The sequence below is a fragment of the Rhinolophus ferrumequinum genome, chromosome 17 (genome assembly GCF_004115265.2).
Source record: "Rhinolophus ferrumequinum isolate MPI-CBG mRhiFer1 chromosome 17, mRhiFer1_v1.p, whole genome shotgun sequence".
In the NCBI taxonomy this organism is placed as follows: domain Eukaryota; kingdom Metazoa; phylum Chordata; class Mammalia; order Chiroptera; family Rhinolophidae; genus Rhinolophus; species Rhinolophus ferrumequinum.
Genome location: NC_046300.1, coordinates 44,638,886 through 44,665,089, shown reverse-complemented (window position 1 = coordinate 44,665,089; position 26,204 = coordinate 44,638,886). Strand labels below are relative to the sequence as shown.

Here is a 26,204-nt window from a genome sequence, read left to right as displayed (position 1 = left end):
CTCAGTGTAACACCTGCCACATGGCATTGCAAATGCCTGGTAACATGTCAGAGTTATGCATGTTAAGCTCCTAAGGGCAGACCTGAGGCTCTTGTCCACAGCAGAGCCTTAAGACGTAGAGCTAGTAGGTGCTCAATAAAAATTAGGTAAATAAAAAAGAATGAAAAGACTGGAAGGAGTGAAAAGGAAAGTTGTAAGAAAGAGGAGGGGTCTGGTCTCAGGTGTGGGAAGGCGCAAGCAGGGCCGAGCAGTTGCCTGTCCGGGAATGGCGACAACGGTCCCCCTGCAGCCTCCCTGACGTCCTGACAGGATACACCAGGGCCAGAGGAAAAGGATCCATCTGCCAGTATGGAATCTTTATGGAGCGTCTACTGAGCCAGATCTCTGTCTCTGGAGGAAGGGGAAGACATGAGAAGCAGTGCTACCGGCAGCACAGGCAACAGAAGCTCTCCCCAGTGCCGCTGCTCAGTGTTCCTTCTCCAGGCCTGGCTGTCCCTGCAGCGTGTCCTATGCAGCTGGCACTCAGGAGTACGTGTTCCAATCTCCTTTTGCTTCAACTGCCTGATTTCTCCCAAGATAACGTTCCCAAGTAAAGTTGATCTGTATACAGTTGAACTTTGAACAACACAGGTTTGAACTGTGCAGGTCCACTTATACATGGAGTTTTAAAAATAAATATACAGTCGGCACTCTGTATCCAGGGTTTTGCATCCTCTGATTACACCAACAATATTTTTGATCTGGGGTTGGGAATCTGTGTACCGGGAGGGCCAACTACACACGTTGTTCTGCGCCACGTTGTACAGGGACTTGAGCACCTGTGGATTTTGGTATCCACAGGGGGTCCTGGAACCGATCCCCTGCAGATGCTGAAGGATGAGTGTAGTGAAGTTTTGGGGGAGTCAAAAGTTACATGCAGATTTTCAACAGGGCATCAGGGTTGGCGGAGGGGGTTAGAGGGGTATTCGGTGCCCCTAACCCCTGCATTGTTCAAAGGTCAACTGCAATTCTGTCTCATTCACTATTTTCTCTCATGTGCCTATGGATGATTGGCAGACTAGACCTGGGGGCGCTGAACATATAAACATCTGTACCACCCTGGGAAATCCCTAGGGCATGAACTGTGGACGATCACACCTGTACCCCCAAACACAGCTTGGGAAGTGCAAGCTGAATATATGACTGCCCAACCCAACTGTGTAGGGGCGGCAGAGGCCCACTCCCACCCATGGAAGTAGAGACTCATCTCCCAGGCCCCACATGCTCACTGCCCTGCCCCTCCACCCTGGCATGTCAGCTAAGGACAAGGGCCAGGCCCTCCTTCAGGTGATGATTCGAGCCAGCCTGGGTGTGGGGTCCTCTTCAGTCCCAGACTCCCCAGGTGCTCACGTCGATTAGGTCGGAGACATCGTGGATGTAGTATTTGCTTATAGCTGCGTTGGTGGCTGCCAGATTCAGCAAGTAGTCATTCCGTGCCTTCGTGCACTTCAGCTTGTTCTCAGAATACTTTGCCTGCCTCTGGAAGAAGAAGAAAAGAGGAGATGTGAGAGCTGAGCCATTAATGGCAGGGTTTGGGGATTTTCTTTACGCTCACTGCCTGCGATTCAATCCACCGCACACCTCTGCAATGCCTTACTCCATATGCCAGGTGAGTAAAATGTGGGCCCTATACTCAAAAAGCTCACCTTACATTGCCCGTGTGCAGCCAACGACAGCACTGTTGGGTAAGCAGCAGCCCGTTACTGGCCTCTACTAGAGCAGGGTGTCAATAAGAACTCCTGAGGCCCCCAATCGGCAACCCCAGCAGCTGCCCCAACTGTGACAGTGGCCTGTGAAGCCCTCCCTGACCTGGCTCCATCCACCTCTCAAGCCCCTCTTCCTTCAGGCTCCCTCTCATTGCCAGCCTCTTCTGCCCATCTTTCAAGTTCATTCCTGCCTCTCGGCCTTCAGACTAATGGTTCCCACTGCCTGGTAGGCATCCTTCCAAGTCTCTGTGTGGCCTGGTCCTTCATGTCAGTCAGGTCCTTACCAAAGGTCACACTGTGAGACTGGCCTCTCACGGCAGCCTTCTAATAAAATGTGTTGCCAGCATCTCCACTGCCTCTCCCGGACTCTCTATCCCCTTGCCCTGCTCTATTTTTTTCCATTTATTTAATCTTTATTCAATTTTTAGTGATTGTTTTTATTTTTAAGACTATTTTTTAGAGCAGTTTTAGGTTCACAGCAAAATTGCGAGGAAGGCACAGAGATTTCCCAGGTACCTTCTCCCTAACCCCTCCCCCACCCCACCCGCACCCTCGCCATTCCCAACATCCCCCAGCAGAGTGGCACATTCGTTAACAATTACCACCCAGAGTCCGTCGTCTACCTTAGGGTTCACTGTTGGTGTTGTACATTCTATGGGTTTGGACAAATGTATAACAACAGGTATCCATCATTATAGTCTCTCTCATACAGAGTGTTTTCACTGCCCTGAAAACACACTGTGCTCTGCCTTTTTATCCTTCCCTCCCTCAACCCTGGCAACCTCTCATCTTTTTACTGTCTCCATAGTTTTGCCCTTTCCAGAATGTCATGTAGTTGGAATCATCCAGTATGTAGCCTTTTCAAACTGGCTTGTTTCACTTAGTAATATGCATTTTAAGGTTCCTACATGTCTTTTCATGGCTTGCTAGCTCAGTTCTTTTTAGATCTTGAATATTTCGTCAATATTCCATGATCTGGATTTATCACCGTTTATTTATCCAATCACCTACCGAAGGAAATCTTGGTTGCTCTATTTTTCTTCAACTGCACTTTTCACCACCCCAAATCATAATTTTTTACCTCTTTGTGTACTTCCTGATTTTTAGTGTCCCCCATTAGAAAGTAGGCTGTATGAAGTCAGGGACTTAATCTGCCTTGTTCATTACTGGACCTGTAGCACTTAGAACAGTCGCTGCACGTGATTTTCACTGGCTGCCTGGATGTGAGTGGTGGGGAGACGCAGAGTGGGGCAGCCAGAGAGGGACCAGTGTTGGCTAGGAGCTAGGCTGTCTCCCTGGGAAGCTGCTTCTGTGCTGGGCCAGCTTGGCAGGAAGGAGTAAAGAGTTGGTGAGCTTCCCCTTGCCGCTTTCAGACTGATGAGTCCCACTGCTGGATAAAAGACAGCTCTCCTTAAAGAAACAGGGTTTCCTCCTTCACCTAGACACTTAAACCTTCCTCATTCCAGATTGAGTTCTCCTAACATTTTAGGAGAGGTGTCCCCAGAGATCTCCTCTGACCATTCTCCAGGGCCCAGTTATTCTGGGAATTTCCAGAAACAGACTCTGGCACCTACATCCTGTACCAACCAACCCCCTCAGAGAATTTTGATACTCCTGACCCATTTCCAGGGGGCTGCTATGATCCCTAGACCATTTTCAGTCCTTCACGGACTCATACAATTTTATACCTGGAAAGGATATTAAGGTCTCTTAGTTTAATTCATCCATTTTATAGGTGAAGAAATGAGAACTGAAGAGAAGTAGCTTGTCCAAGACTCAAATGGCTAATTAACATACAACTCTGTACCAGAAATTAGTCTCCAGACTCCCAGCTATTACTCTTCTACCCCTCTATATATCCCGCTATGTTGTAGTTCTGTAATTCCCTGCCTGGTTATCTTATTTTCATTTCTTTAGTTTTAGTATATTCACAGATTTGCACAACCATCACTACTATCTAAATTTAGAATATTTTCATGCACCCATTAGTGGTCATTCCCCATTCTCCTCTGCCCCAGCCCCTGGTAACCACTAATCTGCTTTCTGTCTCTATGGATTTGTCTATTCTGGATATTTCATATCAGTGGAATCCTACAATATGTGGCCTATTGTGACTAGCTTCTTTCACTTAGCCTACTGTTGCCAAAATTCATCCATGTTATAGCATGAATCAGTAGTCCATTCCATTTTATGACTGAATAATATTTCATTGTATGGCTAGACCACATTTTATTCATCTATTCATCACCTGACAGACATTTAGGTTGTTTGCACTTTTAGACTATTATGAATAATGTGCTATGAACATTTGTGTGCAACTTTTTGTGTGGATATATGTTTTAATTTCTCCTGAGTGGATACCTAGGAGTGGAATTGTTGAGTCACATGGTAACTTAGTCTATGTTTAACATTTTGTGGAACTCCAAAGTGGCTGAACCATTTTACATTCCCTCCAGCAGTGCAAGAAGATTCCACTTTCTCCACATCCTCATTAATATCTGTCACTGTCTGCCTTTTTTTTTTTTATCTTAGCCATCCTAGTGGGTATGAAGTGGTATCTCACTGTGGTTTTGATTTGCATTTTCTTAGTGACTAATGATGCCGAGTATCTTTTCATATACTTATTGGCCACTCATACATGTCCTTTGGAGAAATGTCTATTCAAATCCTCTGCCCATTTTTTAATTGAGACTCTGCCCGATTATTGTGGAGGCTCTTTTCCTTTGCCTTTGGAAATTACCCTGAAATCTTATTTTATTTGCCTCTGGTTATTTCTCCAACTTACCTAGGTCCTGTTGGATCTTGTTCCCACTCAATCTCCTATCATTTTTAAGAGCAGTAGGATCATATCATCATAGAATTCATCTCATAGGAGCCCAACTAAGCATCTAGCACAATGTTTGGTATATAGAAAGAGCTCGGCAAGTGTTTGCTGATTGCATGGAATAAATGAGAATTCAACAAGAAACCGTAGCCTTTTAAGAAGAAAGGAACCTTAGAAGTCACCTAGTCTAGGGTGACAAAATAGCAGCATGTGCACTGCCCCTTTAAATTCCGTGGCCATGGCAGACATCATTAATAGATCACAGTACTGGTTTTAGTTAAAGCCTGGAGAGGGCTCACAATCCTCAACACAGAGCTCTGGGCAGCCACTACCAATCGATCAGAGTTGACATGAGAGGGGAGATTTATTTGCCATCCCTGCAGATTTTAAAACTGAAGTTCAGAGAGGTGTTGTAAATGTGGCATTTTTAAAACCTAGCCTATCTGACTCCAAAATTAGCACTTTTTCCACCATGCTCTACTAAAACACTTTCCAGCACCAATGCACAGTGATTCTAAATCACCCATCTTTGCCTTGGCAATGGCAATTTTGGAATGGTTCTTTACCGAGTTCCCAGGTGCTGGTTGGTAGCCCAGTGCTGCTCATTCTTTTGGGGACACACTCAGTCCCAACCAGCCCGCCACCACTCCAGCCTCCTAACTGACCCCTGGAGGAAGTCCCCACCCCCACTGATGCCTGGTGACTCCTACTCATTGAAGAACGTGCTCATGGGGCATGAGTCTCATCATTGTTCAGCTCTCTTGTCAGCTGAGCATCTCTCCCTGCCTGCTAACCCCGGCACGAGGCCAGGCTCCCAAGTGCTAGTGAGGCATGGCTAACTCTGCCTCCCCCATGACACTGGCCTCCAAGAGAGCAGATGCTGGCAGCATTATTGTACCCTCACACCCCCCAGGGGGCAAAGGGGGAGGCCAAGGTTGTCGGGGAGCGTGGCCTCCCCTTCCTGCGCTCACTCGCCTTCTCCTTCATCTTCTCGATCTTCTTCACGGAGCTGCGACGCTGGGGCCGGTCCTCGTGCCGGAGCAGATTCATGCTGAGCTCCCCCGCTTTGTTGAACTGCTTCTCCTCCTGCTTCTCGGCCTCCTTCAGCTTGCTCTCTGCACTGATGCTCTCCGCGTGGTACATGTGGTAGGTTTTCATGACCTGGGGACACACGAGCAGCCAGCAAATCAGCCGCCTGGTAGGGCCCAGCAGGGGGCGCCCTGGTGCTCCCAGCCCCCTCCCAAGCTCCACATTACAGTCCACTTGGCCCGCCCCCTTCCCACAGCACGTTCTGAACCCGCGCAGCTCTTCGCTTTTGCACAGACTCATAATCACTGTTGTCATCACCATCATTCAGTCCTTCCTAAGCGCCAGGAATGGACTAGTCAAGAGGGAATTTACAAGGTGAGCCACAGCCCCGAGCATATGCAGGTCTCAGAGGTGATCCAGCAAACTTGGCCCTTCCTTCGCTGCCTTCTCCAGCCTGCCGACCATGACTCTGCTGTCCCTCCCCCCCACCCCAGGATCACTGAGAAAGCCCCTCCCCAGGTACTCATGGGGCTTCTATGGGAACATCCTTCTTACTCACATACAAATTGTTTTCTCAGCTGTTTCCTTAAGTAAAATTGGCCTGCAAATGGCTCTGTCCCCAAAAGGAGTATTATTGAGTAACCTAACAGACATTGTATGCTCTCTGAAACAAACTCATCCTTGGCTATAAAATGAATTCCCGTAAAGTAAACTGCACTTTGCTGCTCTACTTCCATAATAGAAGTTGGGTATCATTATAACAAGGGAATTTTTGAGTCAGAGGAAATCTTAGATGGCATCTAACCCAACCACCGAATTTTATAAATAGGGAAACTGAGGCCCAAAAGGGCAAAGTGGCTTATGCATGATCATACAGTATTATCACGTAGTCTCCAGACTTTACATCCATGTGGCCAACTCCACAGTCAAGATATGTAATATTTCCATCCTACCAGAAAGATCCCTCGTGCCCCTCTGCCTTTGATCCTCACACCTACCCCAGCCCCAGGCAATCCCTGATTTGCTTTCTGTCACATTGATTTTGTGTGTTCTATAACTTCATATACATGGAACCATAGAGTATAAACTCTTTTGTGTCTGTCCTCTTTCACTCAGCACAATTTTTGAAAGATGCTCTCATGTTGTTGCATGTTATCATTTTTGTTTTTATTGCTCAGTAGTAGTCAATTGCACAGCTACCACAACTTCCTTATCTAGTCATAGGTTGATAGTTATTTGGGTTGTTTACAGCTTTGTAAAGCTGCTATGAATGCTCATGTACAATTCTTTGTATGGACCTGTTTTCATATCTCTTAGGTAAATACCTAGCGGTAGAATGGAGAGTCATATGGTAAGTGTATATTTAGCCTAATTAGAAATCGAGTCTCTGACTTTTAATCCACTACTTTTTCTACCATATCATAGTGTTTCCTTAACTTATTGCAATTTTCTCAGCAAATGTGAATACTCTTGGCATCCTTGGTGCAAGCTGGGAAGTCTAATACCAACAGTATTCTGTTTCCTGGCCCCCAACTAGAAATACACTTTTCCTTTGCAATATCAAGTTTATTATCATCTTTCTGTGCTAAGAAACATAAGAAATTTCTGGACTCCATGGCTTCCGAACCTTGTTCATTCTTTTCTTCTGTTGTTCGGATGACTATAGCAGCTAATACAGCAGAAGCTTCTACCTGGGGAGGGGATGTGCTCCTGCCTCAACAGGCCCTTTAAAGTCAGGAACTTGGACTGAAATGCGGGCCCACATCATAACCTTATGCGTTCTCATTTAAAGTTGGATGAAGTGAGTTTATTAGAATGAGGAATTCTTCTGTGACTCTTATCGTTAAATGGCAGCATTGATTTGTTGTTCAGAGGTTCCGTTTGCCAGCGGTCAGGAGGCCGTGGGGGCAACATCAATTGTAGAGTATGGTCGGTAAAAATATAGACCCTGGTCACAAAGTCTGGGCCGATCCTGATGCTGCCACTTACCAGCTGTGTGGCGTTGGGCAAGTCGTGACCTTTCTGACCTTTCCTTCCTCACTGTAAAATGGGGCTAATGGCACCTACCTCATAGGTTTGTCGGGAGAACTAAATGAGTTCATTTTTGTACAGTGCTGAAAACAATGTCTGCCACAGAGCAAGAGCCATTTAGGCCTTAGCTGCCACTATTACCACCATGACCATCCTCCCTGTTTGGGCTGAGGGTCTAAGAACTTCCAATTCACTTGACTTCAGGAAAATGTTTACAAACTCTAGAGAATATCGACTATTGTGAAAAAAAAATTATTCTATACCATGTTTCTCCCTCCTTTCATGCTGAAAACCTCGTAAAATTGCAAAAATAATAAATTAATAAAAAATGCAATCAATTTCTCTTTGTGGGTCTTGGTGGAAAGAATTCTTCTCTGCATTCTACCCAATTTTGCTTATTTGCAGTTGCCCTAAAACCTCTAGAGATCCGCTTCCTGCTGATTTCATCCTCTCTTTATGCCAGTTCCACTAAGCTTATTTATAAACTCAAGGGACCAGAAATTGTGCCGCATTGATGCATTCTTGACATCTAGTGGCCAAAAGGAAGGACTGCAGGCTTATAGATAACCAAAGCAATTGCCTATTTTCAACCATCTTCTTTATGCCATGGCTCCAGGAAAATAATGCAGCTAAAAGTTGGGGATGCCTGACAAAGTCTGTCTCCAGGGCCCCCACCTTTCCTGTTCTTGGAGCTTTTCTCTATCTTTCCACGTTCACGAACACCACTGGTTTCTTCGCTTCCCCATCATGCTGCTGCTGGTGCTCATTTCTGGACTCCGCCCTTCTCTGCATTCAGTCATTCCTGCTACATTTTTTTCTAGTTCAGTTGCTAAGGTCTGCTTGTCTCACCACTAATCTATCATCTGCACTGGGTAGTTCAGAGGAAGAGAAAGCATTTCTACTTTCAGCTAGGTCTTCCTGTCTAATCATCCATGCATGCATCCATCTACTCACTCACGGACAGCATCCCAGCCGGGTGGTCTCAGCCTCTCACATTTTCCTTTGCCTAGATGTCTACTCTTCTTGAACCACAGAACACTTTTCCTGCTCTTCAACAAGCCAGACTTCCCAGTGCAGTCTCTGAACTGCATTTTTAAAATCCCATGTTTGGAGACAACAGCCCTGATGACGCTGGGGCCAAATGCTATGTGATCCAATTGGTAATTCCTGATTCCAAGAATATCAATGAACTGGATCAGCCAGCGTGACTTATGTCCAACAGCTTCCATAAAGAGTTTACCTGGGGACTGCTCTGGAATGAGCCTAACTAACTATTTATACTTCAAGTCCTCTAGATACTTCCTTTATTTACCTGAAAAATAGGATTCAGCATGAAAGGCCCTTAGTTAAATAACCAAAACAATCAGCTCAATGTTGCCAGTCCAGGATGTGTTAAATAATATTTAAACATATCTATTACTTCAGAGTTTGCAAACCTCTCGTTTTATTATCACCAAGGAACATTTCAGTTAATCCTTACCCCAGTCCTGGGAGGCAGTGTGACAACAATGACAACAATGAGAATAGTAGCTAACATTCACTAAGCACTTACTACCTGCCAGGCCTGCACATGTAGTGACTCCTTTATTTCTCACAAAAACCCTACAAGGCAGACACCATGTGATCCCTGCTTTACAGATGAGGAAACCACAAAACCACAGGGGCCCAGAAGACCTGGTTTTGAGACTCAACACTCCCAGCCCTTGCTGAGTGACGGTGGCGGAGCTGGTCCTCTCGCCTGGTGAAGACCAGATGGGAGGTAGATAGGAAGATGCTCCATAAATTGCGACTGTGAAGTGACCGGCTGACAGCAGTGTTGGGCTGGGAAAGGAGCAGAGGCGGATGCAGGAGTCCACCTGGGGCCAAGTCACTGTGACCTGGTCTCCAAGCTGGGATCTCGGCAGGGCCCCTCAGAGGCCCTCACCTGGCTTTATGCCAGATGGGAGGTTCACTTTCCAGCCCTCCAGACCCTCCCGGGAGGCTCCCTCAGAACAAGCCTAGCACTGGCTGAGAAACGCTGCGTCGGAACATGTAAGTTGACACCACTATTCTTGGACCCAGATCAGTTTCCTAGGTGCTCAGAAGGTCCTCCAGAAATCTTGGCGTATTCACCTGTCATTGAAGGAAACTGAGGCCCAGAGATAGCAAGTGTATTGTCCAAAATCACATAGCAATTCAGACAGCTGGACCTTCTGAGCTGTGGACATTGTCTTTTCTGGTAATCACACTGCCTTTTGCTATGTGTATTTTGCCTTTCGCATCTTCCCAAATCCTCAGATCGTGAAAACTGGAAAGTATTATCTGCACAGCCCTTCAGACGTTCATTTAAATGCAAAAGAAGGCAAAGGCAATCTGGACGTTGACAGCATCAATAAAGGGACACACTGGGGCAGGATAAGGATCAGTTGTTAGAACACAGGTTCTCAACAATGCAATCCCTGTGCGCTTCCTGTGTCCCACAGGCAGGGCCATCCCTGGGCCATCCATGAGTCGTATGTAGGTGAGACGCTAAGCCAATTCATGCCAAAGCATCCTTGAAGGAAAAGAGAAGTCCCTACATTTTAATCTGACCACCCACACACTGTGTGGCCTACGTTTTCCATAGAATTTATCATCACTCTTCTTTATTAATTTTGCAGGTTTATAGACAGTCTCACCCCAACTAGAGTGCAAAGTCCCTGAGGGCCGAGCACTTTTTCGTGATCATATTCCCTATCTTAGAGCAGAGACTGATATCCAGCAAGTATCCGTATTTGTTTGCATGAATGAATAACAGCTGGCTAGATGGATGGATGGATGGATAGGTGGATGGATGGATGGATGGATGGATGGATGGATGGATGGATGGATGAATGGTGGGGTGGATGGATGGCTGAATGGAAGGGATGGAGGGAGGGGGGAATGGAGAATAAAATAGGGGAGGTACAGTTCTACTGCCTTTGATCTGATAAATATAGTTAGGGATGGGGCACAGCTATTCCTTCAGTCATTAAATTTTTATTGAACGGGTCATTATGCATTAGGTACTATACTAGGAAACACTACACTATGGAAGGCAGATAGGGTCTCTGCCCTCGCAGAATATATACTCTAGTAGGGACACAGGCAATTATACAAGTGATTATTACATGGTGTGATAAGTGCTATGACGAGCGGAGTACAAGGCACTAAATAAAGGAAGGCTTCTTAGAGGAAATGACATCTGAACTGAACCTTGAAGAAGAGGAGCTGTCAGCTGGGCGAACACGGCATAGTGGAGGGGGTGGAGTTTGCCAGACAAAGGGAGCAGTATGAGTATTAAGCCCAGAAGGAGCAGGAGCCAAACAGGTTTGAGAAGCAGGGGTTTGTTTGAGCGCTAGGCAATGGAGCCACTCACTTATCCGCCCCCAGCTACTCCCCCTCAGTGGACATCTGTTGTTTTTCTCTGCCTAGGATCATCTAGTCCTCCTTCTTCTGAAATAGCTTCCTGATTTTCTTTGAGGAAATCTCCAAAATTAGCCCTCCTCATTCTCAATCCATGTGGTTCATGGGAAACCGATACCGCTCTCCTATCTTGGGGTGGGCATGAGACCCAGGCCTGGCCAACTAGTAACATTATGTTAATCTGGCCACAGTGATTGGATCTCATGAGCCTAGCCAGGCCAATTAGAGACAGCCCTGGGGCTTTGCTGGAAACACTGGCAAGGGCATTTTCTCTTTCCATTAGGGGGTGCTAAGTTGATAGAAAGTGAGCTTGGGGTGAGGAGGGACCATCTTTGTCACCACATAGGAGAAGCCTGCCTCATCATGAAAGCACCACAGAGGAAAACAAAACCAATAAAAGGAGAGAGGCTAATTCCCAAAGGTGGATAGATGGATAGATGGATGGATGGATAGATGCAAGGAAGGAGGAAAGAAAGAGAAAGGAAGGAAGGAGGAAAAGTGAGGGAGGAAACAGCATAAAATGGAGGAGGTGCAGTTCTACTGCCTTTGATCTGGTGAGTATGTAGCAGGCACTGCTTGCTACAGAGGCATGAGAGCACTGGGGTGCCAGCAGCACCCCGTCACCAGGTCATTTGCTGACTGCACACTGAGTCTTCAACAGTTGCCCAGAAATTCATTTAAATTGAAGCATGTGGAGCCTGCTGTGGATTCAGCACTGCAAGCGGCACAGCAGCAAGCTGTAAAGATTTCGAGAGTAGGTATTTGAAGTACCTTGTACAAGCCTGGTGTTCCCAGGGTGCTTGTTGAAGCAGAGGAGGGAGGGAGGGAGGGATATATGAATAAATGAACGTGGTCCGTTTTGCCCGCAAGCAGTTTAGAATCTGGGCAGGGAGACAGGAGTCAAGTAAAGACGTCTGACAATTAAGTTCAAGAACTTATGGCAACGAGGTTGCTAACCTCTTGAGATCAGAGGGATTATTCATTATGAATTTGTACCAATTGGACAAACAGTTAACCAAGTTTACTATTTGGAAGTGCTGAAAAGGCTACATGAAAAAGACGGCCTGAACTTTTCGCCAACACTTTATGGCTCTTGCATCACGACAATGCACCAGCTCACAAGGCACTGTCTGTGAGGGAGTTTTCAGCCAGTAAACAAATAACTGTATTGGAACATCCTCCCTACTCACCTGATCTGGCCCCCAATGACTTCTTTCTTTACCCGACGATAAAGGAAATATTAAAGGAAGACATTTTGATGACATTCAGGACATCAAGGGTAATACAATGACAGCTCTGATGGCCATTCCAGAAAAAGAGTTCCAAAATTGCTTTGAAGGGTGGACAAGGTGCTGTCATTGGTGCATAGCTTCCCAAGGGGAGGACTTCGAAGGTGACCATAGTGATATTCAGCAGTAAGGGATTTTTCTAGGATGAGTTCGCGAACTTAATTGTCAGATCTTGTATGTGAACGGACAACACAGCGGCCCAGACAGAGCATGGCCCGGATGGAGGGTGTCTACACTGTGAGTCCTGTGGGGGCTGCGCCGTGTTTTCCACAGGGTCCCCAGAGCCTCTGGCAGTGCTGGCACAGAGCCAGCAATCAATACATATTTGTTGAGTAAAGAAATGAGGACAGTGTGCATGCATGGGAGATTAATTGAGGTTCAGAAAAATGATGGCTCCATGTGGGCTTATGTGATCAAGGGTGAGTTGAGATTGGAACCATTGGATGGGTAGAAATTCAAGAAGCAGAAGGGAAGAGAGGAAGATAAAAGGAATTCTCAGCAGGAGAGGCAACACAGGATCCCAGCAGGGCACACTGATTACAGACAGATCTAGGTTTGGAGTCCTGCTGCACCACCTACCACGTGAATTTCTGCACTATAACCAGTGTGCTTACCTTACGCTCCCCATTTACTCACCTTCTTGGATTCTAACACCCATCCCAAGTCCAGTTAGATCTTGCCTCTAAGCAGGTAGCAAGGCCAGCTCTTGGCCAAATTGTGATGTTCTGAAACTATTCCCTGGGGTTTGCAAGTCATGATCACCCCCTCATCTCACATGGTCCTCAGACAGTGCTCCATTTTACAGATGAGAATACTGAGACCAGACAAGCTATGTGCCCGCCTAAGGTCCCACACTCAGCAAGGAGAAGGCCTCGACTTCAGCCTGTCCTACCTGACTCCAAACCCACACCCCTTACTCAGGAGCTTTTGTGTCCATACTCCCTTCACCCCGACTTCATGTCTTCTGCTTTCTAGGTAACACGTTCCCACAGCTGGCAGGTCATCTGAATTTCTCATGAACCTTTACAAATTAAACATGCCCAGGGCCCCACCCTGATGTACAGAATGAGAAGTTGGGTTTGCGAGTCATGACATCCCACAAGATGACCCACTGTCACCCAGGCACATGACACAGCAAAAAGGCTCAGGGACCTCCCAGACCTCTGGTTAGTCTTTCTAGCCCTGGGCACTGAAGAAAGAGACCGGATGTCAACCAGCGGCAGAGGCTGAGCAGGACTTACTGTGTAGAGCTCGTTGGTGACCTTCAGGAGCTCCTCGTGCATCTGCAGGCCAATCTCCTTGCTCTGGAACAGGGAAGAGCAAATGTCAGAGGGGAAGAAGGTGGCTGGTTGCACTGACCAATTTCCTTTTCAACACAGAAAGGGCAGGGATGCTTGGGGTGGGGTGGGTGAAAAGGGGAGCAGAAATCAATACAAACCTCATTGATCTAGACTTGCATTCCTCAACGTGGGTCCATGAAAGCAATCCTTCCCTGGCCATAGAAGTTGGGGGACACTATACATCACCTCCCTACCTTGGTGATTCAGAGAGACAGCACCATAGTAAGGATTCTGAGAAGCCCCACAGCCAATCGACCTATTCATCTCTCATGAATTCTGTGTGTCCTGTAACTGATGTGAACAGAATATGTGTCCCTGGTTCAGTATTCATTAACATCTCATGAGAGTGGGGTTCCACAGAACACACCTGGAGAAATAATGATCTGACAAGCAGCACAGAGAACCAGACAGCCCCCTGGATCAATGGCGGAAAACTGAGGTCTCCGCCTCCTCTGTCAACAACTGACCATGTGGCCTTGGGCACTTCGTCACCACATCTATAAAATGCAAAACTTAAGAAACACTTCCCAAAACATGGTCTGGGGGTCACTGCTGGGTGCCACACTATAAAGGGGGCAGGGGCTTCTGTGACCAAATACATGTGGGAAAAGCTAGTTAAACAAAGTGAGACAGGTTTTCTTCCTGCAGAACTTTTCAGAGGCTTTCATACCCTCACATGCATGGACTTTCTGTAGAGTGCAGGTTAGTTGTCTTCAATCCTTTTTCTGTAAGGTATTTGATATACTGAGAGACACGATTCAGGAAACATTAAATAAATTTTCTTCAGGTTGCATCTAGCCTGAAGAGTCTAGGATTCTGTTCGTTTATTACTATTATTATTATTATTATAAATACTCTCCCTGTTTGCCTGGACCATCACATGAAGTTTCCATGTTGAAAATGGGAGTCCTGATCTCTGTTCCTTGACAGCTGAATCATCCGGCTCCCTTTCAGCTCCTTCCACTTCAAGCATGACCAGCAGCTGACAGGCAGAGACCAGCCTTCCTCACGCCCCAATGCAGGTCAGGAGGCGCTGGACTCAGGGGTAGCTGGGGAAGGCTCCATACCACACATGATGCCTTCCCCGGCTCCTTCTCCTCACCCACAGCCTTTCTTTTAGCTTCTGGGCCTGGAATTGCTAAAGATCACCTGTCTGAAGGCAGCCTTTGCATGCGCCAGATCTCTTAACAGACAGCGAAAGCTTCAGGGCAATTGCAGACCTCTGCTTAGACCTCCCTCCAGCTCTGGTGACTAAAGAAAGGGGACCCGATCCAAAAGCACAGCAGAGGCTCAGCAGAACTTTCTGTGCGGAGCTCACAGGAAATCTTCAGTTGCGTCCCATGCATTTACAGTGGTGCTCAATGAACCCAGCCAGCTATCCCCATCTCTTTCTATCCTCCAAGACTCTCGGTCTGTGCCTCAGTTTCTCCTGTGGCCCTTCCCCCTGACATTCGCCTCACTGCTGACTCTGGACCCTCTGACACCCTCCAGTGGCCTCCTCTCAGACCTCAGTCTCACCAGCATCTCTGACACCCAATATTCAGTTTCTTATGTATTGATGTTTGTGACCTAACTTTTTGATAGGCAATAAATGCACGTGGTTAAAGGAACTCTAACAGCCAGCAAAGTACAAGTGAAGAGTAAGTCTCCCAGGCGCCCAGACCCCCACCCATAGTCAACTGCTATTCAAAGTTTCTTCTGACACCTTCCAGAAACAGTCTATGGATATACAAGCATGCATTTGGACAGCACATGTTCTTTTTTTTAACACAAATGGGAGTATTCTCTACACAGCTTTGCATCTTGCTTTTTTTCCCACCTAACAATATATCTAAGAGGTTTTTCCTTCACAGCCAATGTAAGTCTTACATCCTCCTTTTTTGACAGCTGCTTGGGGTTCCATAGACCAGATGTATCATAATTAATGAACCAGCTCCATAGTGATAAACGTGGGGGTTGTCTCCAGTCTCCTACTGTTTCAAACAACGATGCCATGAATATCCTTATACTCTGTCACTGTGCACCTGGGCAGAGACCCCTGGCAGATAAATTCCTAGAAGCAGCTCTGCTGAAAAGAGTCCTGCCTTCAAAACTCCCACCAGTCTTGCCTTCTCAGCCTGTGCCCCAGCCAGCTCCCCGCGCACTACCGACGTCAGCTCCCACTTCTCCATCATCAGCAGCCATGTCATCGTCTCCACAATCCTCTCTCCTGGGCTCCATCCCGTACAACCTGGAGCCCAGATTCAGGGACCTATATCTTCAACTGTTGCAAAAGAGTAAGGTCTGACTGTCCTCTTATCACATCAAACTCAAATTATCCAAAAGCAAACTCCTGCACTTTCCTCCATCTCCTTGAGTTTGGTCAATGGGATAATATCTTCCCAGGCGCAGCAACTGGAAAATTTGGAGTTATTTTTGACACTTTTTTTAAGTCCCTCCTCCTCAATCCAATCTGTCACTGCCTCCTGCCTGCAAACTGCCCAATCCTTTGTTCTCTGTAGCAGCTGACACTCATTCCCTCCCCACCATCCATTCTTGCCCTTCCTGCTTCCTGATAGAGCTGTAAATTTGGTCCCGCATTTATCCCTCCAGCTTTGAGCTTCCCAGGACAATGATGTCATCCCAACTCGAGACAGTGGGTTCTGGTGTGTTGTTAGTCCAGGGGTGAGTATGTGACTTAACTGGATGGAAGAGAAGGACGTAGATGGTTAAGATGAAGATTTTAGCTTTTCTACTGAGTGCTAGATAGAAAAAAGAAAAAAGAAAAAAAAATGGAGCCCCAGCTGCTACCAGCAGGAAGCAAGGACCAGAAGAGGAAGCAGCCTTGGGAGGCAGAGCAAAAGGAACCTGGCTTCTTAATGACCTCCTGAGACACGGGCTGAACTGAACCCAGAGCCTACCTCCCTAGGAACTTCCACTTCTGTGGCCTTATTGGTTAAGCCATTTTAAGCTGGCGTTGTCTCCTGCAGCCAAGCATCCTAAAAGATAGATTTCCTACCACCAGTTCCAGAACAAGCATGTCATCATTGCAGGGCCCAGACTACAGAAGCTGCCCCTCGACAAAGCCCCTGACTCCTGTCCCCAATTTTGCATGCCTGTGCCAGTGTAATTTACTAGAAATTCATTTCACTGTGTCCCTCTAAAGCCTCCTCACTGCCTACAGGACCAAGATCCAGCTCTTTAGGTTAACTTTCAAGGCTCTAGGTGACTAGCATAGGCCTGGTTAGACAGTAGAGAGGGCTGAACTTGGGAGCCACCGAGGCTGGGACTGGAGATGGAGAGGTTAAGCCATTTAACCTCTCGGCACCTCAGCTTCCCTGTCTGTAAAATGAAGACCTGTTACTGTCCTTCTCTGCACTTATAAAAGGAAGTGTAATGATCTTGTTTTTTTACTTGTATATTCATTTGGCATTTGTTTTCTCCACTCGAATGTAAACCCCATGAGAGCAAAGAGACTTTCTCTCTGGTGGTAGATGTTCAACTGTCCAGCAGGTCAGAGGGCTGGCAGGAGACAGCCCCTAGCCAAGAGTGCCTCAGGGATGGCCTCAGAGGACATGGTGACATACTTTCCAAAGACTGACACCTCATCCAAAGATGGATCTGTGTGAGGCATAGAGGCCTGCCTCCCCGGTCTCAACCTGGACAGCTCTGAAGGGTCACTCCATCTTGAGAACTCCCTGTAGGGCTGGCTAAGACTCCCAGTAGGGCTGCCTACACCATTGCTTGCCTTCACCCTGCTCCTTCCCCTGCCCTCCCAAAGCATGGATCCCAGGAATGCTCCCTAATCATTCTGATAGATGCTAAATTCCGGTGTGCGAGTTGGCTTCCCGCGGTACCCAACCTGCAACATCTTGCTTCCCCTCTCCTCCCTGCAATGCCACAGAGCCTGTCACATAGTGGGTGCTCATTAAATATATTAGTGGAACGAATCTATGAACAAATGAAGTGACAGTTCCTCTAAGCCTTAGTGTCCTTATCTGTAAAAGTGGGATGATGTCACAGGTATTGTGGAGTCCCTATGATGATGAAAACAGGTAACACTTACGGCAGCACCTGGCATCAATGAAGAGCTTGGAAATAGTACAGGCTGAATCGACACCCACTGAATGCCAACGACGAGGCTAGGAAGTTGCCCAAAAAAGGGAATACAAGTTGAATTTGTTATTAACTCTTCCCTTAAGAACCTCCCAGTTTGGTGGGATGGAGAGTCAAGAACCAAATAATTTTAAGGCAGGAGCTAGAAAGAGCTGCAAAAGAGTGAAAGATGAGGTGACGTGGGATGAAGTGATGAAGGGGGCGTAGGGGCTCCCGCCAGGGCCATCCCACCTTGCGTGAAGGCCAGAGACAGTATTCCAGGCAGGGGGCACAGACTGAGCGACGGCGCGGAGCCTGGGAACAGGGACAACTTGGTTTGCAAAGAGAGAAGCACAGCAACAGAAGAGCAGAAGACAAGCTTGAAATGGAGGCTTGGCCAGGTCCCGGAGGCTAATGCAGAGCAGGCTGCATTCAGAGTGGAACGGGGAGCCTCAGAATGGTTTGGAGCAGGACAGTGTGATGAGCAGAGCTGTGCTTCTTCAGGAAGATGAAGATGGTGGTGTACGGAGGGGAGACTGGCTGGGGAGGGGCTGGAGGTCTGGATCTTGTATTTCCTCAAAGGCACAGTCACCAGATGGAACCTGTGTGAGTCACTGCTCATCCCCCCTCGGCACCAGGCACGGAGTTGGCCACAGAGTGAGTGTTCAGCAAATAGTTACTGAACTACATAGGACTCAAAGGCATTTTATTATTTGTTTTATGGTTGGGGCTGATTGGGAAGGGAAATATTCTCAACTACAGTTCCAGAAACTACTGAATGAGGAACCCAAACCAAACATTCCACCAGGAGCAGGAGGCCAAAACCTTGATAATCTCTAGCAGACCATCACACCCAGCCCTTGGGGACCCAAGTGGCAATGCATTAGCACTCTTTGTGCGCATTTCTCGCATGACTTTCATGCCTGCAGAGGTCAGGGGTGGCAGGCTGCTTCCTTCATGCTCAGGAAGTGTGTGGACTGTGGAAAACGATTACACGGGGCTAGGGAGGGCTCAGCCATGGCCGCTGTGGTTCTTTGGGGTTGAAAGGGTACAGCACTGTCTGTCCGACCCAAACACGGCTGAAAAATCAGGTGACAAGTGGTCCCAGCCCTGCCTCTTTCTTCTACCCACAACTAATGCTAGTTAAATGCCCCTCAGGGTCAGATAACTCTTTGATGTTGGGGTGGGGTATCCTGAGTATGGCAAGTTGTTTAGCATCATCCCTGGCCTCTAGCATTCCCCAACCCCCAAACAAAAATTATTTCCAGACATGTCCAAATATCCCCTGGGGGCAAAATCACCCGGGTGAGAAGCACTGCCCTAAACCAAGGGCTCCAAAAGACAGCTTCTCTGGGCTGCACACATGTTTTACTGGGTCATTCAGTGTTTTCAGAAAATCCGATTCTTTACCCAGCACTTATAAATCAGGAAATTCTCCTTACGAGTGCAGATTTTCAGCCTCTCCTGAAAAACTAGATGATCCAGCAATACTGAGTCTCCACCTGGAGCATGGTGGCCCCTTTGGGTGGGGTTTGTGCTCTCCAGTTGGCCACAGTGCCCAGCTTTTCCCTTCACTCAGCCATGTCACCCATCTGGCCCACGAGGGCATTTGAGTCATGACTCAGAAACCAGTGAGGTTTTGCAGGGGGCAGCCCTCTGCATCCCCGGGCACTCGTCAAGGGCAGCCATCCCAGACCTGCCGCGTCAGAACCTCTGAGAGTGCCTTTTAACCAGCGCCCTTCTCCTATCCCAACGTTTGCGAGCCGCTGAAGAGACCAAACCTCCTGGCCCCGTGTAGACCCTGGACAGCACGACCTGTATAGAATCTCAGCACCGCTGGGAACCCAGCTTCCTGCCTACACCACCTCCTCTTGCACCTCTGTGGCCAAATCCTCATCTAGCGTCAATTTACACCAGCACTTACTGAAACCTACTAGATGACAGCTTCAACTAGGCACCAAAGACACAAAGCTGAAAGAGACGTGGCCCCTGCTCTATCATTGGTTGCTAGCATTTATGGAGCCTTGCTGAATACTGTCCAAAGTCACTTCCATACATTATCTAATTTAAAACTTTAAAGAAGGTACTAATATTATGCCCACTTGACATATGACAGCCATTGGCTCAGAAGGGTTGAGCAACCAGCCCTAGGTTGCACAGCTAGGAAGCAGCAGAGGCAGGATTCAGCTTTTCATTGGTTTGACCCATATAGACTTCCTGTGGTCTGCTTACTCGGGGCCTCGACAAGATGCAAGCACACGTGAAAAGAAGCCCTTGCAATGATTTAACAGAGACGAGTCCAGGCCACAAGGAAAGAATGGAGGAGGGCATGCCCTCTGGCCACAGTCTGCCTGTCCGATATACTTTCTCACCACCTGTGCAGGAATCTGTATCCCTGACACCTGTCCCGACTTGCAGGCACATCTAGTTCTCCTTGGCGCGTCCTTCTTGGCCCACCTGCACTGGTAAGAATAAATTAGCCTTGAGGGCCAGCTCTGGCCTCTCCCTTCCTCCTTCTTCTGATAATAGAAGATGAGATATGATGGGACTGACCCCTGCTTGCCTGGTCCCACAACACGGTCCATTGGGTATGGGACCCAGCAGGACCGGAGTGCTCTGGCTCCTTCTCTCTAGTGATTGGATCAGAGATGGAAACGTATTCTAGGCTCAACCAATAAGAATCCTCCCTGGGGGATTTCTAACAACCATATTCTCAGATCACGTCTCTTCTGGGTCACTAGGGTAGGACATCAGGGGCCTTGGGCTGTCCATCAAAAGGAGAGTCAGGGCCTTGGCGATAGTTCTAGAGTCCTGGATCTAGAGATACCTAGACAAGATTTACCCCTGGACTGTTCCAGCTTACAGGATCCAGTGAATTTTTTTTTTTTTTTTTTTTTGGCTTATGTGAAAGAATACTGATGTAATCTGTGCTTATATCAGTATGAAGATACCAAAATGACCACGGAGTGAGACGGCCTTCGAAAACCATCCACCAAGCGCCAGCTTTCACTCAGTTCCTGCAAAAGGACCAAGTTCCTACCAGTTCGAGGGAGCATAAGCTCCTTAAGGCTGGGACTCTGGTTTCCCACAGCGCAGATCAAGGAAGACTTACCTACACAAGGAGCCCCTTAAATGCCTGTGCATAAAATACCCCAAGATGGTATCAAATCATGCCAAGATGGGACCAGCTGACTAAAGTTTTTTGACACAAAGATTCCTGAGTGAAATCAATGTCTTCACCATAAAAATCTTGCAGTGGTGGCTTGATTTAGTTTCCAGGACAAGGCTAAGCATGGTTTTCAGGGGAATGCCTCAAAACTATTACTACAGGTCCTAGAACTTTATGAGCTGTATTGAAAAGTTCTGTGTTTAGAGGACACGTCTCTGTCTCCCTGAAATGCACTCAAAGGGGGGTCACTCCCATGGCTAAAGTCACTCTTTATATCTAGAAAATAATATCATCTTAAAATGTTGGGTTTTAATAACAAGATTCCCCCTTTACTTCTCCAAAGGAGTGAAGGAACTTTCAGAAAATTTTAATGCAGGAAATGAGGTGGAGGCTTCCTCTACCTCCAGGGATTGGTGCGGGGCCTCTGGACCTCTCTTGCGTCTCACCAGACACTGCTACAGCAAGGCCTGTCTCTCTTTTCTCGCTTTGCTCCACTAGATGTTCTCATGTTGGGTTACCTTTGGGGACATTCCATGGTTTTCCTAGTGCTGGGGCTCAACGCAAACAATGGGAAGCAAATAAACCAACAAAACTAAATAAAAACAAAAACCTCTGTTTCTTGCAGTTCTTAATCCCACTGCTTTTCCACACTCCAACTCGTTTCCTCATCAAATAACAAAACTTGAGACCCACAGATGTTCCCTATTTAAATATCTGGTATATGTAAGCCCTGGCCATCTCCCAAAGCGATTGTGCTTTTATTTCCAAAGCAAGGGCTTTCAAGGCGTGGCTCAGAGAAATGGGGGCTTCTCCAGTGTGTCCTGGAAGGTCAGCGTATCCCTGAACATGGCAGCTTGGACAGCCAACTGGCTGTTTCTCCCGGCCGCGTCCTAGCTTGCCAATAACTGGGCTGCCTGCTCTGTTATGTTTCCACCCCTTGCCTCCAAACATCATCCTTAGCCTACACTGTCCCACCTTCCATCTGGACCCTTGCTCTGCCTCCCCTCTCCCCATCTTCTTCCTACCCCTGCTCCTAGACACCTCCCTTTTTCCCCCCCTGCCCAAACTAATTTATGTCTCCTGTTGCTGCAACTCCACATGCTGTCATCTACATGCTTTTGCAAGAAGCTGGAATGCAGACTTGAGCCCTGAACACTTCCCCTGTTGCTGCGGCTGGGATACCAGGCTGCAAGGAAAACAGGAAAGCCCTGGAACCACTCATCATAGGTTCTCGGCAGCGGTGGGCCCCACTGATGCCTACCTGGGAGCCCAGTAACAGCGAGGCAACGAGCCCAGCATGGTGCCTGCCACCCCCGTCCCCTATAATTACTCCCAGGATGTCTCGGGGACCCTGTTAGCGCCGAAAGCCTTCATTTTCAGAAATGCTTAAAATAACAGGTACGAAGAAGTCCCAGGATACCTTGGGATAGCTATGCACAAGTGACCTGATGTGGTCGGGCTAGGAGTTTCTGGATCTCTATTCATAATACTAACTAGTATTATTAATAATACTTATTCTTGTTAATAATAATGCTTGGTACTATTACTAGTAATAATACTTATCATTATAATTAATAACAACAATAATACAATCGTTTCTTGATACCTTAGCATGTGACAAGCACAATGAAGCACAATGGTAACTGCTTTCCAGGCAACACTTCATGTAACCCTAATATCAGCGCTTTATAGGAGGCGCTATCAGTAGCCCCACTTTAAAGATCAGGAGGCTCAGGGAGGGTAATTTGCCCAAGACCACAGAGCTAGTAACTGTGCTTCTCTCAACCATTCTACTCTGTTGCCACCATTGGGAGAGCTAGCACTCTACATACCTTTAGAATTATTTTCCCCAAACATTCCAAAATAATTCCAAAACATCAATACTCCTCTGCCTTAGTATAAAAAGCATGCTGATATTTACAAGTCTCTGCTTTAGATCGTCATAAATATCAAATAACATACAGTGCTCGGTGCCATTTTGCAGAATCTCCTGTTATCTGTGACCAAGTCCCAGCTCCGCCCCCTGGCCTCCAGGCCAAGGCAGAGGAGATACCGTGGACCTGAGCTGAGTCTGTGGAAGCAGAACATACTGAGGAGTAATCTTTCTTGACTATGGCCCTGATGTTGGCCTATGTTTCGGGGGAGCTTTTTGCCCTCACTCTCTTACTCGCAGACAAGGAGTGAAAAGTTCAGGTATGGGTGCGAGTCTGTGTGTTCTGGAGAACATGACAAAACTGTCTTCCTGAAAAACCACTATCTACAGACACTGAGGCCACTCAGTTTTAAGCTGCTTTCGCCCTCTCTACATTATTTTCAAGGTGAATATGGATGTTGTCTGGCTTATTTGTTGAATTCAAAACATTATTGATCACATTGGTGAATCACTGACCTGAGACACCTCTTTAAACTCCTTGTCATTTTATAATTGGATCTTCCATTTCATTTGCATTGTTTGTAAACAGGATGTAATGAGGATAGCACTGGCATTTCAAAAATGTCTGCAGCCATGTATCTATATCCAACCAAGTATTTTCCAGCTTTCCACCCATTCACCCATCCACCCAACTATCCATCCACCCATACATCCATCCATGAATCGCCCCATCCACTCATTTATCCACTCACCTATCCACTCATTCATCTATCCCTTCCTTCCTTTCCATTCCCCTATCAACCATTCTGATACAGGCTCCTACTACCTTCTACCATTAATCTGTATGTTAGTGTATATGTATTAATAACATGTAACTGCTCTCCCTGAGTCCAGCATCTCTCTTTTCAAATCCATCAAATACACCAAATTAATTATATTTAAAATTGGCTTTGATCACATCACCCCCTATTTAAGAACCTGCAATGGTTCTCCAATGTCTAGAAAATAAAGCCCAGATTCTCATTCTGACACCCAAGAGCTTCCTTGATCTGTCTTTAACCTTTTACCCTACCTTTATCTCAGTTCACCAATTTTTAAATATCTGAATGTTAAATATTTAATATCTCTGATATTAAAAACATGCAGTAGAGGGAACAATAACGAACACCCATGAATGTGCCACCCAAATTAGATAACTATTAAGATTTTCCCATTTTTACTTCAAAATTACTCTTAGAAAGCAAAATGTTATAGATAACAGCTGAAATGTTGTCTCCTTTCTTCCTCCCTCATCCCTCGATTACTATTCTGAAGTTGGTGTGTATTTTTACACAGTCCACATTTGGATAGCTTTATGTCAGACAGATGCCTAACAATATGAACTACTGATTTGTGTTTTTAATTGTATAAAAATATCACAGTGTTCCTTGCTTTTTTCACTTAACACTGTGTTTTCAGGTTTTGCCCACATTGCTACATGTAGATCTAGTTCCTTCATCTTAACTATTGTATAATATTCAATTGTATGACCATCCATAGCTTATTTAACCATTCCCTTCATTATGGACATTTAGGTGATTTTTGTTGTTCCTTTACTATAAACACTATTGCAGCAAATATCCTCGTACAAGGCTTTGTATGCATGCAGATATGCTAGAATATCTTTAGGTTACACTTAGAAGTGGCATTGCTGGGTCATGGGGCATGGACCTCCTCCTACACTGTTACTAGATACTGCCCAGGTGTTCTCCAATGGGGCTGGACAAATTTACACGTTTCCTGGGAGGATGTGAGAGCCTCTGCTGCCCCACAGTCTTGCCAGAATTTAGGATTGTTTTACCAATCCAATGGGACTCAAATTATGTCTCATTTAATTTTACCTTCTCCTGGTTACCAATAAGTATGAGCATGTATTCCTATATTTTTAACCATTTAAAAATCAATTTCTGTAACTTACCCATTTATATCTTTTACCCATGTTTCTATGGGATTGTTTGCCCTTTTCTTACTAATTCGTAGGAGCTGATTTTATATTCTGGAAATTAACTTTTTATTGATTCTATGCATGTCAAACATCTTCTTGTCTTGTCTGTATTTTCTCTGTATAGGTGTTATTGTTTTTGTTGTTGCAGGAAGATAATGTTTTAGTTTTATACGATAGAATTTATCAATATTTTCCTTTATGATTTGTGTTTTTTCATTTTTTTAGGCAGACAAATATTCTTTTTTTATGTTTCTTTTCCTACTCCCAAGGTTTTAAATATAATCTCCTGTATTTTCTTTGAAAAGTTTTAAAGTTCTGCTTTTTACCTTTAGCACTTTAAGCAATTTAGAATATATTTTTTGTGAACTACAGTCTTATTTTTTCCATATGAGAAAATATACGTGTGTGTATAATGTCAGTTTCTAAAAATAATAAGAAAAAGGCAACCAACCAATGGAATCAGCCCCATTTACTACATAGTCTACCCTCTTCCCTCCATCTGTAATGCCCCACTGGCATATACTGTGTTCCCACGTGTAGAGGGCTATTTCTGGGTTCTGATCTGTCTTCTTAGTCAGTTTACCTAGCACTGCTCTAGCACTACCCATTTTATTGACTATCACTTTAAGGAAATTTTGACAATCTGATACAGCAAATGCTCCAACAAATACCAAAACATATAAACTAGAGATCTTATTTTCTTATTATGGTATAATAAAGTTAGAAATTAAAGGCAAGTAAAAGCTTTAAAAAAATCCTTGAAACTAAAATAAACATAATTCTGAATAATTCATGGGGCAAAGAAGAAACTATAATGGAAATTATGAAATATTTATATCTGAATGACAATGAAAGCATTACTTATCAAATCTTCTAGGACATAGCTAATTTGTAGCATTAATGGCATTAATTTTCAATCATTCTTATTTTCTAATGTATCCGCTTTTAAATTACATTTTCTAATTGAATGTGGCAGGCACAAAGGAGCATATTAATTTTTATATATTGATCTTGTAACCAGCCATCTTGCTGAACTTTCTTCAACAGTAAGTATGATACCTGCTGTTGGTTTTTGGTAAATACACTTTGTCAGGCTAAGAATGTTCCTATTTATTCTGAATTTGCGAGGAGTTTGTGTCTTAAATGGTGAAAAGTTAAAAGCATATGTTTTAAAAGAATGCCACTTCTCTTCCATTTTCCTTCACACTGTACAGGATAGAGGTCATAACCAATATAATAAGGCAAGAAAAAGAAATAAGAGGTTATAAAAGAAGAGATAAGACCACTATCATTTAGAACTAATCAGTGAGTGGTGTCCTGAGCACATTTTCTTACTTCCGACCCTTTATTTAACCTGTGGCCCTGAATAAAATATTTTTTCACCCCATCTCCAACCTTAATTCTAAGATTAACTATGTTCTTA

General features: G+C 45.7%; 1 protein-coding gene across 5 annotated transcripts in view; it reads right to left on the bottom strand.

Annotated features, from left to right (window-relative positions):
• Positions 1-26,204, bottom strand: part of SRGAP3 (SLIT-ROBO Rho GTPase activating protein 3) — a 237,810-nt gene that overhangs the window by 71,396 nt on the left and 140,210 nt on the right. For all 5 annotated transcript variants that reach the window (XM_033132357.1, XM_033132358.1, XM_033132356.1 and 2 more), the window contains 3 exons: positions 13,583-13,645; positions 5,545-5,730; positions 1,390-1,518 (listed from right to left, as the gene is read on the bottom strand). In XM_033132357.1, coding sequence (XP_032988248.1) covers positions 1,390-1,518; positions 5,545-5,730; positions 13,583-13,645 — 378 coding nt within the window. The remainder of the gene's footprint in view (positions 1-1,389; positions 1,519-5,544; positions 5,731-13,582; positions 13,646-26,204) is intronic.